The sequence below is a fragment of the Cheilinus undulatus genome, linkage group 24, assembly GCF_018320785.1.
Source record: "Cheilinus undulatus linkage group 24, ASM1832078v1, whole genome shotgun sequence".
NCBI lineage: Eukaryota > Metazoa > Chordata > Actinopteri > Labriformes > Labridae > Cheilinus > Cheilinus undulatus.
Genome location: NC_054888.1, coordinates 2962967 through 2981750, shown reverse-complemented (window position 1 = coordinate 2981750; position 18784 = coordinate 2962967). Strand labels below are relative to the sequence as shown.

At 40.3% G+C, this 18784-nt stretch overlaps 1 protein-coding gene across 6 annotated transcripts in view; it reads left to right on the top strand.

Moving 5' to 3' along the window:
• The window catches only part of mcf2la (mcf.2 cell line derived transforming sequence-like a), a 115486-nt gene that overhangs the window by 38372 nt on the left and 58330 nt on the right, over window positions 1-18784 (top strand). For 3 of the 6 annotated variants that reach the window (XM_041781822.1, XM_041781827.1, XM_041781826.1), the window contains exon 1: window positions 3928-4107. The exons of the other annotated variants lie outside the window; for them this stretch is intronic. In XM_041781822.1, coding sequence (XP_041637756.1) covers window positions 4035-4107 — 73 coding nt within the window. In that variant the 5' untranslated portion in view covers window positions 3928-4034. Of the gene's footprint in view, window positions 1-3927; window positions 4108-18784 lie in introns of those variants that run through there. 6 annotated transcript variants of the gene reach the window in all.

Genomic DNA, 18784 nt, shown 5'->3' with positions numbered 1-18784 from the left:
AATCATAAAACAATTCATAACATGATAATGGTTATTTTTATTTTTAAAGTCACAGAACTAACAAAAAAGTGTCTTTGCTGCTGTTTTTAACTTTGTTGGATAAAATTTGCTTTCACTGCTCATCAAATAACCAGAGAAGGTTATAACACTGAGTGAATTTGACCTGAATTAACCTGTGTGGTGACTTTAACCTTTAACATGTTTAGTGCAGCCTGACAGCTGCGAGCATTCCTCACACTGAACTCCAGAGATGCGAGACAAATGTTCCTAGAGGACAGGAGGATCACATTTCTGAGTGTTATCATGGACTAGAGCTGTGACGGCGTCATAGGTACCATACACAACGCCATTTATGCTTTCTTATGCTCCAGTCTTGGTTTTGATTGGCCGTCATGTGAGGAGTTACAGTATTTTTTCTATGAGTGAAGGCGAAACAGCAACAGACAGGACGACAGCAGAGCAGCTTTTCATGACCAGCTCCACGGGGCCGTCTTTCACACGTTCACCAGTCCAAACTCTCCACTGTGTCTGTGTGTGGCACACTGGGTCCCCCTGCTGTCCTCTCTGCCTTTGTGTGTGTGTTTGTGAGAGGGTGTGGGAAAAGCTGAGGCCGAGCGAGAGAAAGAGAGAGAGGCTCTGCTCCCTCTGGCACCAGCAGGAGTTCAGTGTTTGATATGTGCAGTACACAAACACAGTTAGCCTAATTTAACTTTTGTTTCACGCCATCTGATTTATAGATGTTATGATCTTCAGTATGCAATTCTTTAAAAATAACTGAATTAAAAAGTTTCTCTTTGAAGCAGGTTTGATTCTGGTGCAGTTGTTTCAGCTTTTTGTGGCATGTTTGTGTCATTGCAGAGCATTTCAGTCGTTGCATGAGCTTCCTATTTTCAGCTTGCATGAGATGCATTCGTTTTAATGTGTGCTGTGTTCCAGAAGTTAGATCCTCTGCCCCAGTCTGAGTCTTGTCTGATATTGGGCCAGACTGTAGCTACAGCTGATATAGGCTGTTTTTCGAATTGGCATACCGCATACTCCTGCCAAACGCAGTATGCGGTATGTACTGCATACTGCGTCGTTATTGTGTAGTGTGCTTGGCCCGGTTTAGCTGGTTTCCGGTATACAGAAGTACGTCATACCTTGGTCAACATTAAACGACGCTAGTGTTTTCCATCCATTTATGTACAGAAAAAAATCTGGGAAGTGTTTTTATTTGATTTTTCGGGATTTCTATAGCTGTTGTTTTTAGCTTAGCATATATAGTGCAGCGAAAGGACAAACTTGACAGCACCTTTCCGGTCGTTATGAGCCGTAATGGCCAAACAAAAACAACAGTGACCCTACTACAACATATTTTGCTATAGTACATTTTAAAAAAGGTAAAGATAAAAGGTCATGGCACTTCTTGTAACCGTCGGCCGTTCCGGTGAAAGTTACGCCGCTCTCCGCTATTACAAACTCTGACCCGACGCTTTGCATTGTGGGTAACAGTAGGCGAAGCAGACTGGTCTGAATCATACTGTGAAATTTTCCCGAATCAGTACGTCATCCAGGTATTTTTGGCATACTGCAACTTTTGCATTTGTTCACATACTGAACACTGCATACTACATTTTTGGAAAAATCAGTACGTACTGCTAGTATAGTAGGCAAATTCGAAAACAGCCATAGACTGATATTTACAGCTGATATAGACTGATATTAACAGCTGATATAGACTGATATTAACAGCTGATATAGACTGATATTAACAGCTGATATAGACTGATATTAACAGCTGATATAGACTGATATTTACAGCTGATATAGACTGATATTTACAGCTGATATAGACTGATATTAACAGCTGATATAGACTGATATTTACAGCTGATATAGACTGATATTAACAGCTGAAATAGACTGATATTTACAGCTGATATAGACTGATATTTACAGCTGATATAGACTGATATTTACAGCTGATATAGACTGATATTAACAGCTGATATAGACTGATATTTACAGCTGATATAGACTGATATTTACAGCTGATATAGACTGATATTAACAGCTGATATAGACTGATATTTACAGCTGATATAGACTGACATTTACAGCTGATATAGACTGATATTAACAGCTGATATAGACTGATATTTACAGCTGATATAGACTGATATTTACAGCTGATATAGACTGATATTAACAGCTGATATAGACTGATATTATCTTATATAGGCTGATTTTATGGCTTATGTAAGCCAATATGCAACGCTAATATAAGCCAGTAATTGCAGCTAATACATAGCTAATTTTTCAGAGTAAATTTTACTCAAATTTAATAAAATTTTACAGGTCCTATTTTCTTTGGAGTAAAATTTCCTCTGCTTGCAGAGTTATGTGTCTATGGAAGCAGATTTCCAAATAAAATGCCGAATAAAAAAGAAAAAAACATAAAAGTAATAGAATTGTTAAAAAAAATCTAAATTCTGATATGAAGTTTGTCAAAAATTATGACTTTTTATCTCATTATTTCAAAAATTTGATGTCATATTTTGACCATCTCATAGTTTTGACTTTTTGTTCATAATTTTGAAATAAAAAGTCAAAATTATGAGATAAAAAATCAAAATGAGATAAAAAAAAAAGTCAATAATGACATAAAAAGTCAAAATTCTGAGACAAAAAGTCATAATTATAAAATAAAAATTCAACATCATGAAATAAAAATTCAAAAGTATTAGATCAAAGACATAATTATGAGATAAAAAGTCTCAATAATGAGATAAAAATTCATAAGGATTTTTTTTTAAATTGCCTAACTTCCAGATTTTTCCTTTGTTCATGGCAGAAATGGGCTTCCATACTTCCCAGAGTTGTTTTAACTCTAGAAGGTGTTTTTATTTTTACTCTAAATGATGATTTTATTCTTCACCATGAACAAAATAAAAACACCTGCAGTGACTGACAGAGAAGTACAGGACAGAGTTTGTTCATTCTAGAGCTGTTTTTGACTCCAGTGATGTTTTTAGTCCTCAGAGCGTTTTTTCTTCTCCATAGAGAGCCGGTTAACACTAATGGAGAGCTTTGTCTAACTCTAAATAGACTGACGTTCCTCTTTAGAGCTACATTTCCTCTTAATAGATAATTCTGCTGCCTTTCTGCCTTAACATGGAGATTAAAAAAGAGTATTATACAACAACAACAGAGTGATGATGGTGAGCTGGCTCCTGGATGGCAGAGAGGCAGAGACGCTGCAGACAAGAGGAGGAAAACAAGCTGGACAAGGCAGAAAAATGAGAGAAAATCACTGACCCAAAGGTTAAAGAGGAGCCAGGTTAGCTGGCTGTAGTTCACAGGTGTGTGTAGGTTCATCACCAGGTGAGGAGATCCTAACGAGCTGCAGCCGTGACCGTCCATGAGTGATGACAGCTGATGTAAAAGTGGGCGTGGTTAAAGTTTTACTTCAGCAGAATGTCATCTGTGATTTTACTCCAGCTCTGACAGTGGCTGTGAATAAATACACTCTAAAAAGAGTCAGGTTGACTCTCTTTACTCCCCAGATTTCCTGAGTATAAAAAGTAAATCACAACCAGTCAGGTCTTTGAATTAATGTTAAAATGGTCTCCCATTCCCCACAGATAAATACTCTAATAAATGATCTAATATTGTCCTGTAGCTGCAGTTATTTTCAGTCAGTAGTGACTGAGTCGTGGAAAGTCTGAGAGAAACGGCTGCAGATGAAGTTTGGTGCTTTTTCTGCAGGTTTAAACAGCTATCTATGCTCTCTGTCAGTGAAAACAGTGAAATGTGAAGCTGGGGGAGGAGCTAAGGAAGCCCCGCCCCCCTGCCTGGCACACACAGGAGTGGGGGGAGGTGTGTGCGCTGGTGTGAGAGAGAGCCGCTCCGCGCAGTGACAGCTCAGTCAGCGGATGAACTCCACGGCCGTGCAGCATGGAGAGAGTGAACTTCCTCCGCAGAGATGAGCTCTGACACAGAGAGTGTGTGTGAAGTGTGTGTGCGTCGGTGTGTGTGAGCGAACCGGCTCCACCATGGCTCTGAACCGAGTGTCTCAACTCTGCCACGATATCACCCGGCTGTGGCTGCAGCTGAAGATGATCACAGGTACAGCATGTGTGTGTGTGTGCTGTGTAGTTTTACAGACAGAGAGGATGATGGGAAATGTGCAGGTGCTCTCCTGTGTTTGCATGTGTGCAGGGCAAACCTCCCAGGTGGATCAGGTGTTTAAATACGGCCAAGGTTTGTCATGTTTGCACATGTTTCAGTCAACAAACTGTAAAAATGATGATTAACTGCAGGATGAAGGTGTAAAACAAGAAAAACAATCTTATTTTGTTCTATAGAGTGATAAAAAAGACTTTAAATGCTCAGAACTGCTCTGCTATTCACAAAAATGCTCAATAATGGATCATTGTTATAGAAAAGCTCCAGTTTCTTCATGCTGGCTTCATACCAGATGATTTTAAGAGAAAAACAAGAACAAAAGAAATACTATTTCTGGTGGAAAGAAAGAATATTTAGTTATAAAACTAAGGCGATCACTTCAATGCTTAATGTAGAGCGGCCTCTTAGTTATACCTACACCAGGAGGTTTGAGGGACTGTGTTACATTTGGATGGCTTTAAATTTAGTTTTCTGATTGGCTGGATCAGTGTGACTCAGCCAAAGAGCAAAATATAAAAAAATACCTTTGCAAGAGCCACAAACTAAGTGGTGAAGAAAGTGTTAAAGTGGTGAAATGGTCAAAAAGTGGCAAAAATGGGGAGGAAAAAGTGTCAAAAATTGATTTTAAAAAGATACAGGGGGCAAAAATAGTCAAAAAACAGTAAAATGTGGCAAAAATAAATGAGTAACTAAAACGGACAAAAGTGGTGTTCAATGGTAAAAGGCAGCTTAAATGTTCAAGAAGGGGCAAAAAAATTAAAAATAGCAAAAAGCAAAATATAAATGAGGCAAAAACTGGTGAAAAATGGCAAAAATTGATGACATAAATGAGTTACAGGTGGCAAAATTGGTCAAAAATGTGGCAAAGAATGAGTGAAAAGAGACTAAAATGGACAAAAGTGGCTTTCAATGGAAAAAGGCAGCTTACAAAGTTGAGAAGTTTAAAAAAAATTAAAATAGCAGGTCAAAAAGAAAAAATTGGTGAAAAGGGGGGAAAGAAATGGCGAACTTGGGCCTTAAAATCTGTAAAAATAGATCAAGAGTGGCAAAAAAGGGTGGGGAGAATTGAAAATAGCAAAAAGCAAGATAAACAAGGAAAAAACAGGTTAAAAATGACAAAAATTGATGACAAAAAGTGAGTTACAGGTGACAAAATTGGTCAAAAATGTGGCAAAGAAGTGGCCAAAAAATGGGTGAAAACTTGCAGAAATGGGGAGAAAAGGTGGCAAAATTGATTACAGTGCAAAATGGGGCAAAAAATTGCAAAGGGGGAAAAAATTGAAGATGGCAAAAAGCAAAATAAACGAGGCAAAAACTGCTGAAAAATGGCAAAAATTGATTAAAAAAAAACAGTTGCATGTGGCAAAATTGGTCAAAAACTGGCAAAGTAGTGGCAAAAAATGGGTGAAAATTGGCAAAATGGATTAAAAAATGAGTTACAGATCTACAAAGCGTTTACAAAAGCCAAGATTTTTGTAGACGACCAGAAGGAGCACCGGGTCAACGTTTGTCGAGACTTGCTGGAGAAGATCAAGGAAGATCTGGAGTTCCTTGGCCGGGTCTTCTCAGGAGAACTTTGAGACACTCGGTTTGGCTCTTCCCCAGCTGAACCAGGACTTTAAACAGATTCTTTCCTCCATGTTTGCTCCACCTCCAGCTGTGTGGAAAAGCAGGACAGCTACACAAAGGCATGGCTGCCACAGTCATGCCTTTCTGTCCTGAAAGTTTGTTAACTGTGTCTTAAACTTGCAAAGCTGACGGATAGTAAGGCCGATATTAATGCAGATATTCTTAAGAGATCCGGGATGGACAGAGTCGGCTGCTTGATTCGGCCTGGACCATGTCCATCTGGAGGCCAGAACCAGCTTATACTCCCATATCTGACCTGACCTGTCGGTTGGCATGTCTCTGATTTGGCCAAAGACGCCTGCATTAAAGAGGCGTTGCCCTCTACAGGAAGCTGCTGTTCTGTTGCTGTATCTCGTCCATGGACCAGGATTATTCTGACATCAGCCGCTCGTTTTGGCGCCCAAACTCTCCTCGTTTGTCTCGTCCGTTTTGAGAGCAGAGGAGTTTTCAGTGGCTTTAAACCCTTTTTTCTTTGGCCTATGATGTCATATCCTGTTTGTTTAATCTTGCAGCCTTTTAGAGCAGGGGTGTCAAACTCAAGGCCCGGGGGCCAAACCCAGCCCACCAGATCATGATATTTATATTCTAACTGGCCCACCAGTCTGAGGTCTGCAGATTTCCTCCAGTGTAAAAATGTAAACTTAACCTCGATGATTAAAAAGATCCTTGTTAAGTCTTAAGAACTAGAAAGAATAAAGAGTTAAAATATTTACAATTTAAATTCATATTTTGACATTTTAAATTCATAAATTTGAATTCCAAATATTAACCTTTTTGATTTAAAATCTTACATTTTTTTCTCATCTTTGTAACTTTATAACTCAACATTTTTAATTTTATCATATTTACAATTATATGATTTAGAATTTTATCTTATATTTGACCTTTTAAATGTATAAATTTGAATTTTATCTCACATCTTTATCTTTTCCACTCTTTATTTTAACTTTTATTCCCATTTATTGATATTTTTTATTTAAAAATTTGACTTATTGTTTAGAATTTTATCTCATATTTTGAATTTAAAACTCATAGTTTTGAATTTTCTCTCATATTTTGACCTTTTTAACTCATGATTTGATTTATATTTAGTGCTTTAACTGTTAAAAATCCTGATTTGAACTTTCTGATCATCATTGTTGTGTTTTTTTCCTATAATTAAGATGAGGTTGACTGTTTATGGGACATTTTGACCCAGTTAGGCCCTCAGGTTAGACTAAGATTCAGAATTTGGCCCCTGCTGTGACTGAGTCTGACATCTGATCCTGTTTGCAGCTTAGATGTTAAACTTCTCTTGAAGTCTCTCAGGCTGCAGATGAGTTCAAACTCTTCCTTAAATATCCATAAATGCTGCCCTCAGGCCTCTTCTGTAGATCTAAATATAGACGTTGGCCGAGGTGTTGCACGCTCTTACAATAACATCCATAATTGCAAATGCACAAACATAAAGACGCCTTTATCAGAGTGCAACAAATCTCCTGGCAGCCTTTCTAAACGGATGTAAAGGCGGTTAACGTGACTGAGCAGTCTGAATGTATGAACGGGACTTTGCCCTCCACATTGATTTCTCCTCATGGCCCGGAGGTTCTTCCTCCTGCTGAAGGCATTAGCATCCATCAGATGCTTGCATAAGTCAGTAAAGAGGAGACTCTGGTCCTCAGGTCGTCTGTACAGTACACTGACGGCATGTTAATCACGGCGCTCCCATTAACCCTGTGTTTCCTCTCTCGTCAGTTGGGACAAAACCCTTTTGAGAGTTTGAACGTCAACATCTCCTCCCCCCTTGGTTCCACTCTCTCCGCTGTTATCCTGACGTGCAGAAGCAGCTCGTGTGCTTTCTTTGCCCTCTGCAGGGTCTTTCAGGTGTTTCGGTGTTCGTCTTCTGGCAGATGGATGATTAAAGCATCATCCTGTTTCTCTGCCAAATCAAGATTAGAAGTTGAAAAGTCCCCGCTAAGCTCCCATAATGCAATCTGGAAAGAAGCGTTGATCCTGCTTTAAATCACCTGTTTGCGGCGCAGCTGTTGATGCGTAACTGTACCTTTTAGTCGATCGTCTCCGTCCTGAAGAGGAGACGAAACAAGAGGGCAGGATCGATAAGTGGATATGGCTGGATTAGATGAAATGGATCGGATGAATCTTTAATGATCCCTGAGGGCGGATTGGATGATAGAAACAACAAATCAGACAAATCGGCTTTAATAGTGACGAAGCAGCGGCGTTGTTAAGGTTCTACATGAGGCTGGGAGACTTCCCACTACAGTTTCTCCATATAGAAGTGGTGCTACCCTTAGTTTTTGAAGAATTTACCTGCAGCAGCTCTCTGGAGGAATGCAACGTCTATGTGATTTTAGTCTGTGAAGATTTTCCTAAGAATTCCCAGAGTTCTTGTGGAAGTCTTGATTGCTAGTTCTTGCACTAATTTGGCTAGCTTTATATTTAACCTCAAGAAAAAGCTGAACTTTTCTACCCTATGCATGATTTTAAGAAGCCTGTTGATCTTTGGGAAGCAATCGTTGGCATCATACTTTAACAGCTATCCTCTTAAAGCCCAATTATGCTCTCTATCTAAAAATAAATCAGTGCCTTCTAAACAATACAACCATCACTACAGAGGTTATTCTAGTCAACTAAAACCAACAGAATAGACCAATCTAAAATGTAAAAATCACTGAAGTTCACTCAAACTAAAATAAAAATGACTAAAAAGCTGCCTTTCATTCAGAACACTCATCATACATAGTGTGACATGATTAACGACGCGTCCAAGACTCCTTACGATTCCTCACGACCATAATTCTACAAGACTAGCATGTCAGATTTTTTCGTACATCGTCGTCTAGCTTGACACCCTGACCTGACGTTAACAACAGGAGAACATTTGCTCACTATCTTTGCATCATCATTTAGTAGATTTACCACTTTATCCCCTTTTATTCCCTAAAACTAATGTGTAAATTTTGTTTTATTTTATTTACGTTATCACATGCATACCTCTAGTTCTATCTGAAGGAGAGCCAGTCCATATGGTCCTCCTCTTGAGACATCCATACTTATTATCCATAATTCAATCCATAGTTGTTTCTTATTTTCCTTTCTGTGAGCAAAAGACCGCTACAATCACACAGAGCGCTTCTGCCGCAGAGTGATTGACACTCTTTGGCCCGCCCCCTGACAACCTATGAACTCGCACTCAGTCACGGAGATGGTGGTGACGTCAACATACAGCGGTCAGGGTCGCTCTTGTAGTGTGGCCAGGCTGTCGGCCAAGACGGGACAAGATTTTGTTCTGACATGGTGCCATCATGAACGACCAAAAGAATCGTGTAGTCTGAGCCGGCCTTTACTCTTGTAGAGTCATTAACAAGTCCCTGTACCTCTCCACATGAAGATGAACCTGTTTGGAAAACCGAATCAGGAGTGAACTTTTTAATACCTATTTTTAGGTAAGGGGACGGGGATGTCCAGAGCTCAGATTACAAATAAAAGAAAAAGATGAAAATGACGACGTTAAAGACAAAAATGACAATGAAAATAACTACGGAAAAATGACGAAAATAACAACAAAAATGACATTAAAAAAGACAAAGACGCCGAAAAATGATTTCAAAATAGATGAGAAAGAAAAGTGATGATAATGACGATGAAAACACCGATAAACTAGAAAAGCACTCGGAGAGCGCAGACCTCTGCCATCAGCCCTACCTCCCAATAGTGAAGAATCCTTTAAAAAATTCCTGGATCCGTCCCCATGTGCCCCCCACCACGGCATTCACCATTTACTCCCTCCCTGGCGGGGTGGAAACACAGTGAGGCAAAGCATTGGCTTCACTACGGGTGGACTGTCATGGTGGAAGCATTGCCTGCTCGTGCCAACAGATGCACTGACAGTCTCACCCATGGTCTCACTGGATGACTGAAAGTCATGGCAGAGGGTGAATATTCCTCTATTCCTCCCAGCATTGTGAGTATTCTTTATACAATTCGCCGTCTTTCTCTCTGTTACGCTCCGACTCATCCCCTCAACCGGGCGTGCATCTTTCAAACTCTATAAACTCCAAAACTTTGAATAGAAACACACCCACAAATGCTGCTGGGATTGAAGTTACTCATGTCCGCCATCTCCTGGTGTAAAGTGGTAACAGCGCAGACCTCCACCATTAGCCCTATCTCCCAATAGGGAGAATCCATTAAAAAAATTCCTGGATCCAGACGGTGATCTGGATCAGTCCCAAAATCTAATCAGTTTTTCCTTATGCCATTTCTGACATTTCCTGAAAATTTAATCAAAAAGGTCTATGACTTTTTGAGTTATGTTGCCAACAAACAAACTAACAAATGAACTAACGAACAACAAACTAACAAACAAATTAACAAACAAACTAATTAACTAACAAACTAATGAACAAACAAACGAACTAACAGTAAACTAACTAACTATCAAACTAACGAACTAATGGACAAACAAACGAACTAACAAACGAACTAACAGTAAACTAACTAACTAACTATCAAACTAACGAACTAATGGACAGACTTACAAACGAACAAACTAACGAACAAACTAACTAACTAACTAACTAATAAACCCTGTCAATCACATAACCTCCTTGGCGGAGGTAATAAACCCCGGGAAAAATGAAGATGAAAACGATGATGTTGAGGACAAAAATGACAATGAAAAAAAGAAAAAAAATTTAGAAAATGACCAAAAATGACAACAAAAGTGACGATATGAACGATTATGAAAATAATGATAAAAAAAAAGACGACCCTGAGGACAAAAATGACGTCAAAACAACAAAGACGGGGAACAGGTGGCCTAGTGGTTAAAGGCGCTCCCCATGTACGCGGGCGGCCTGGGTTCGAATCCGGCCTTAGGCCCTTTACCGCATGTCTCTCCCCCATTCTTGACCCTGTTTCTGACTCTATCCACTGTCCTCCTCTATCTAATAAAAGCACAAAAATGCCCAAAAATCAATCTTTAAAAAAACAACAACAAAAACTACATTTAAAAAAGACAAAACTTATGAAAATTGAGCAAAAAGAGGAAGGTGTTGATGGAAATGATAATGAAAACACTGACAAAGAAACATGAAAAAATTACCAACCAAAAAAAAAAGTGATTAAAAAAAACAAAACAGTCGACAAAAGCGATGAAAACGTTGATAAAACATACACAATCATTCATTCAAAGCCATGATGAGCATAAAACATGCAGCCGGTGTGGTGAGAAGTACAGACTAAATGAAGAGTACAGATGAAAACTCCGTCTGCATGGTGGACGTAGAGCATTAATGAGCCCTTCAGGCCTTTACTGAGGGACTGTTTTTGTCCTTTGCTTGTTGTGGTAGAACAGGACTTCCCCGGTTGAAGTTGCTTTATTGTTAGTGGTCTTCCTCTTCTCCTTTATTCTTCTCTTTTTCTTGTGAAATTAGCTGTAAACTTCCAGTAGTTCCACCTCTAAAAGATCCCATCCCTCCCAAAAATCCCCTCCATGTATCCCAGGCGCCTCCTTGTCCAGACCAAACTCTGCATTTCCAGGAGGTGAGAATCCGTCTGACACATTTAATCTGCTTTTATTTGAGTGAATCTTCATATGACACGACGGATTAAATCACAGCAGATAAATCCTCAGGTCCATTGTCTGGTACCTCAGTAACATATCTGACTCAAACAGGCCTTGTTTTCTACGTTCCTTCATATCAGCGTCAGACGACCATCACTTTCTTCAGCAGCGCTGACCTTTCCATTCTGACCTACTTCCTGTTAGCACAGATACCAGACCAGGTCTGGGGATTAAGATCTGATTTCTTGGCTTCAGGGCCAGGAGGAATCTTCAGGACTGTGACTACAACTTTATTATCATGTTCCTGTATGTTAGCTGCCTGCTGATTGGCTGGATGGTTGTGCTACTGTAGCTATCCTGTCTCTACCTGCTCCTGACTGCAGTCTCATGGAAATGTATGGAAATCTTCCTCTCCCGTGCTCCATGCCTCTGGTTCTCTCACTGAAACCACGAAGCACGGCGGCTTTAAACCCTCGCCCTCCTCCCCTCTCTCCATCAGAGTAAAAACAGGCCGTAAAAAGCTCCGCAGCCTGTTCTTAGCCGCCTCTGGCCACGACTACCTCTCATTACACTTCAGAACAAAGAGGACCTGAACACTGAGGATGACAGGGAGGAGGAGGAGGAGGAGGAAGGATGACAGGCGCAGAGGAAGAAAGCAGAGAGGAATCCAGGAGGCCTGTGTTTTTACACGCCCTCAAAGAAACGTGCAGCCGGGGAAAACCTGACACTGATCTTTAAACAATGACATCATGCACAAAAGACAACTTTTATCTCCCATAATCCCCCTCAAAGGTCAGCCAGATGAGGGAATGTTTCAGGTTCACTGTGGATTCGCTTTTTCTTACACTTCCTGAAAAATGTCAGAGAGCTGTGTGCGTCTAAAGTTTGGATGGTTCGAGGAGTTGATGCTGCTGTCAGTGCATGAGTTCATTAATCACACGTGTGTGTGTGTGTGTGTAGGGGTGTGTGTGTGTGTGGTTTCAAGCTCTGATGGTTTCATTGTTACATGTTCTTAGATGTTCCAGCTTTTTCTACCTGAATGTACGCAGTCACAGAGTCACTCTAAGGCAGGGGTTCTCAATGTGGGGGTCAGGGCCCCATTGTGGGTCGTGAAACTCTTAGAAGAGGTCTCCAGATGCCTTAAAAAAACTAAGAATATTTTATTTATTACTCATTTGCCACTTTACACCAATGTTGCCACATTTTAACCCATTTTCATCACTTTTCCCACCAAGTTTGCCGATTTTTGCCACTTAAAATGAATTTTTGTCAATTTCACACTCTCTCCACCAGTTTTCTGCCTGTTTTTGACATTTCTAAACTAACTTTTGCCACTTTCCACCTATCATTGCCTCTGATGGCCCCTTATCGCCACTATTAAACACTTTTATGCCCATTTGAACCACGTTTCATTACTTTTTATGTCCATTTTTGCCTGTTTTAACCAGTTTTTCTTCCCATTTCACCAAATTTCCTCCTATTTTTGCCACTTGAAACCAAATTTGGCTACTTTTATTTCCATGTTTATACTTTTTATGCCCATTTTGCCACTTTACACCAAATGTAGCTACCCTTTATTCCCCTTTAATACTTGTTATGACAATTTCTTCCACTTTAAACCAAATTTGGCTACTTTTATTCCCTTTTTTATACTTTTTATGCCCATTTTGCCACTTTAAACCAAATTTGGCCACTTTTTAATCATCTTCAATACTTTTAATGACAATTATTTCCATTTTAAACCAAATTTGGCCACTTTTTATTCCCCTTTAATACTTTTAATGACAATTTCTTCCTCTTTAAACCAAATTTGGCTACTTTTTATACCCATTTTAATAATTTTTATGCCCATTTCTTCCACTTTAAACCAAGTTTGGCTACTTTTTATTCCCATTTTTATACTTTTATGCTAATTTTTGCCACTTTAAACCCATTTCCCCCCCTTTTTTGCTTGTTTTTATTCCCTTTTATCTCGTTTTTCTCATATTCTGCTTCCGTCAAAATGCATTTCACCACCTTTTCCGCCAATTTTTACAATTCTTAAGCCATTTTTTATTCTGATTTAAGAAAAGGGATTCACATTGTTAAGACTATGGCACAAAATAATAAAAAGAATGTTTGTTTATTTGATAAGAGTTGTTCTTGTTCAGGTTAAATATAGAATATGGATACCATAGGCCTTTGGCCCCGCCCCCCCCGACAGCCGTGTCTACACATGACTACTTCTTTGTGCGTACTATTATTGGTTAATGCTAATTTGGAGTGGAGTATTGAAACTGTGGCCACTACTCTAGCATCAGCCAGGAGTTATCCTAACAGACGTCTAAACCCCTCCTCTGGCTGTCTCTGAGTATGATGAGTGGTCAGGATCACAGCTGAAGTTCTGATGATCTGTTGGCGAGGACAAGATCAGATCTTGTGTGTTCTCCTATAGTACCATTACAGACAACATTAAAGTCTTGTAGTCTGATGCGGCCTTTAGGAGGCTCTGTTATTCCTGATATTTCTGACGTTATTGATTATTTCTGTTGATCTGAGCACACGTTCCCTCATCGCTGGTTGTAAACTTGGTCCGTGAGCGTTTGCGTGTCTCTGTGTGTTGTGGCGGCGGTGCAGACTGCAGACGGGGGGACAGTGGCGTGTTGTTCAGCCGTGATGATGATGCCACTGTCCATTCAGTCGGCGTGGGCGCTGTGCCAGTGACCGAGTCAGGCCTGAAGTCATTGTTCTGATGTCTGACCATCAGAGCGACGTCACTGTCAGCTTTTACGACGACGTGCAGGACGAAGGAACGCCACGCTGACTGAAGCATTTCAGTGACAGATTCTATCAGTGACATCTGACGAACTAAAACCATGAAATAGATCAGACTAGAGGGGGTAATGAAGCTGCTGAAGCAGAACAATGAGGATCACTCAATCAGTGAAATGAATGTTTGTCGTGATCCACACCAGTTTAAGCTCCCAGTTTGGGAATGTTGGCCCTGTGACCCAGTTGTTGTTGTTAGCCTGGTGTGTGTCTGCCAGTCCCAGTCGTCCCTGTGTGACAGATGGAGCTTTGGTAAACCCTGTAATGCCTGATAATAAAGCTCCGGTTCCCTCACAGCTGCAGAGCGCCCGCTAAATCCTCGCTCCTCCACATGTCAGTGCGACAACACCGACTGACCACATCTCTGCCGCCATGTGAGACCACGCCCTCGCCACACACTCAGACAGTCTTCAAGTCTACATTCTCAGTGGCTCCTGTTCATGTGTTACATACCAGAGCAGCAGATGGGGGGACGCCTGAGAGCCGAGTCTCTGTGACTCCCCTCTCTGGGGATTTTTCATGTGCAATCATGCAATGCCAAAATCAGAGAGTCATATCATGCCAGAGAAAGCATTTCTGTGAGCATACATTTAATCCTGGCAGTAGGGGAAGGGTCTGCCGTTGTTTTTAGCAGCCTGAGATCACGTTTAAGTCTGATTTTACATGCATGATTTGGAAAACAAAAAGAGTGATTTGTGCTTTCAAAAGAAAACTTGGCAAGAAAAAATGAGAACTGTGCTTTTATTTTGACAGGACAGATAAAGAGAGACAGGAAGTACAGAGGGGGAATGGGGGGATGTTTGGACTGGGAATCAGTTCCATGACCAGCTCATTCAGGACTATAGCCGCTCTCAGATTTCCCCCGTATGATGTCATGAGGGGAGTTAGCCACGCCCCCAGGTTCAGTTGGCTCTCCCTGCTTGGAAGAAAGTTCCGCCCTCCTCTCCTGACCTTCTGCTCCTGATTAGCTGAGAGGAGGATCAGGAGAGCCACGCCCATTAAGCCACATTGGTCAATTTTGATTCCCTTTTTAATACTTTTTATGACAATTTTGCCACTTTAAACCATTATTAGTCACTTTTTATTCCCCTTTTAACTCATTTTTTCCACCTTAAATTAAATTTGGCTACTTTTCATTCCTCCTTTAATACTTTTTATGACAATTTTGCCACTGTAAACCAAATTTGGTCACTTATTATTCCCCTTTTAATACTTTTTGTCATTTCCAACCATTTTGGTCACTTTTTATTCCCCTTTTAACTCATTTTTGCCACTTTAAATTAAATTTGGCTACTTTTTATCCCCTTTTAGTACTTTTTATGACAATTTTGCCACTTTAAACCAAATTTGGTCACTTATTATTCCCCTTTTGATACTTTTTTCTGCCGGTTTTTGCCACTTTCACCCATTTTGGTCACTTTTTATTCCCCTTTTTAACCAATTTTTGCCACTTTAAACCAAATTTAGTCACTTTTTATTCCTCTTGTAATACTTTTTTGCCCATTTTTTGCCATTTTCAACCATTTTGGTCACTTTTTATTCCCCTTTTTAACCAATTTTTGCCACTTTAAACCAAATTTAGTCACTTTTTATTCCTCTTGTAATCCTTTTTTGCCCATTTTTTGCCATTTTCAACCATTTTGGTCACTTTTTATTCCCCTTTTTAACCAATTTTTGCCACTTTAAACCAAATTTAGTCACTTTTTATTCCTCTTGTAATACTTTTTTGCCCGTTTTTGCCATTTCCAACCATTTTGGTCACTTTGTAATCCCCTTTGTTACTATTTTTTTGCCACTGTAAACCAAATTTGGTCACTTTTTATTCCCCTTTTTTACTTGTTTTTGCCACTTTAAACCAAATTTAGTTGCTTTTATTCCCCACATCCATTTCCTGAGAGGGGCGGAGTCAGATAGCTCATTAACATTTAAAGCCACAGACACAGAAACAGTTCGTTCTGAGCAGGGCTGAAACAGAGGGGTTTTAGACATGCAGAAATCCAATACTGGAGTGTTTTTAGAATAGAATGAAAGCTGTAGAACCCAAACAGTGAACCCCAGGTGAAAGAAAGAACAATGTATTGACCGGGTAGATGTGGAAGTAGGAAGTGTGTCATTGTAGTCATCTTAAAAATGATGGAAACAGCCACAGAAGCTGGATGGACGTGACTGCCTGCATAGAGCATTTACAAATCTAGAGCCCAGTGGTTGCAACGGTTGCTTCTTCTTGCTGCTTCTTGGCGGATTTGCAAACTAACTTCAAGCATACTGCCGGTGTTGTGACTCTAACAATGCACGACGTGTTTATGTCATATGAAAACATGGTGATGCGTACATAAGGGAGAACCCCGCTCAGGACTGGTTAGGCTTGGAGCTACTGAAGTGAACCCTTAGCCTGTCAGCGACAAAAACATCTGCTTATGTGGATGCACTCTGCAGCTGCAATCTTCTGGATATTCTAAACCTTTGTGCAATTTTTTTTTAGATCTTAAGGATGCAGAGAAAAAGGTTTGCTACTCTTTAAAGTAAATTAAGCAGCATATGCTAATGTTTTCATCCTGATGAGAGTTCCTGCTTGGTTGTGTCTCTGTTTCCCCGCCTCGTTCGTCCAGCCGTGTTTTTGTTTACTCAGCCCTCGGTCAGGGTTGTTTCTGTTTGAGCTCTGCAGATATTAACCAGCTGGCGGCCATCTTTAATGTGACGGTGGGAAACCTGCATGACTGGAAAAAGAAAGGAGGCGTTTCTCTGTGTGTGACAGTATGAGACAGAGTCAGATAATGGACCGGACTGCCCCCACCTGGTCTGGAGTGGAACAAAGGTGGTGCGTTTAGAGCATGCTGTTGGTTCAAAGGTGTCTTCTCCTGCTCTGTCGTTTTGAATAATCCTAAACTTTAGATGAAGGCTGCTTTGGAGTGATAACGGCGTGCACATATGAAGAGTGTTAGCGCTGTTGACCCCCTACACACACAGTATCAGCTAGCAGCAGGCCAACACATTAAATATGTAGGCATGTGTAAAGGAACCCTGTCCTCCATTTCATCTACGCTGAGACCAGAGACCTCCACGCTCCTCCTCCTCCTCCTCCTCCTCCTCACTATCTTTTCTCCTCTTTAAATCCTGCCCTTTCTCTCTCTCTCACACAAACAGGCTTTCAGACGGGGGCACTTCAGAGTGGGAAAGCTGGAGCAGCAGTGATTGAACCTGCTCGTCTCTGAGTTTGTCAGAATCTGTCAGCGTGTTTTTAGGATTTAAAGATGCTGCAAAAGTGTTTTTAAAAAGGATATGATTTTAAAATCCTGGCTAGAACGTAAATTTATACATCCAGGTTTAGAAACAGGGTCACTGTAGAGCTAAATGATTGGTTTTGGCTGAAATTCAAATATAAATGTAGAAATTGTCCAGTTATGTATCGGCTTGCCCCCGGCTAAGCCCCTGAAAAAGGATGAATGAAATACTGAAGGGTTTTAGGGGGAAGGGTAAAAAAGGCGGAGGGACATTCTTTCTGGGCCCCCCATAATCACTATTTGTGTTTGGCTTGCTTTGCCCCACTTCCAGTGGGACTGTGTTTGTGTGTGTGCCGGGTAAAGAGGTTCACTTGCAGCCGAGCCGCTGTAGTTTGATTTCATTCAGTCGTTTGGGGACAAAGCCGGGAGGTTTTTAAGTTTCAGTGAAAAGCAGCCTGACGCCTGAATGTCTGATACGTTTGCACCAGTCACCTCCTTAAACACGCCGTTTTAACGCTGCGTACACGCCAAAGTGCTGCTGTCATTTCTTCTCTGCTGTGCAGATCGGAGCCTGTGATTAGACTGTACACCCTGAAATATGAGCAAAAACGTTTGTTTTAATTTCTGCAGATTTTTGCACTGAAATGTTGACTTGCACACACATTTTCCAAAACAGTCATCATATTTTTCTACATAGCTAAGTTTGCTTAAATTATGTTTGCTAAGTCTCACTTTGCTTAAGCTTACTTAGCTACAGATAACAAAGCTACGTAGCTAACATAGCTTAAGATAATCTCACAAAGCAGCTACATATGCTAGGCAACTATGTAGTATGTAAATAAGTTAGCTACATTTGCTTAGGTTTACATATTTAAAGATAACTAAGCAAGGGATAACAGCTACGTAGCTAACCTAGACGGAGATAATCTCACAAAACAACTACGTAAGCTAGGCTAGTACATATTCTATGTAGCTAAGTTTACTTTGGTTAGTTTTGCTAAAGCCAACTAAGCTATAGATAATAGCCATGTAGCTAACAAAGCCAAAGCTAATCCCACAAAGCATCTACAGATAACAGAGCTACGTAGCTAACATAGATAAGCTGATCTCACAAAGCAGCTACCTAAGCAGGGCAACTACTTTTTCCATGTAGCAATGTCTGCTTTAGATATTTTTACTAATGCTCACTTTGCTAAACTTAACTGAGCTTTAGATAACAGAGCTACGTAGTCAATACAGCTTAAGATAATCTCAAAAAACAGCTGCATAAGCAAGGCACCAACATTTTCTATGTAGCTAAGTTTTCTTTAGCTATTTATGCTGAAGCTCACATTGCTAAAGCTTACTAAGCCATAGATGACAGAGCTATGTAGCTAACATAGCTAAAGCT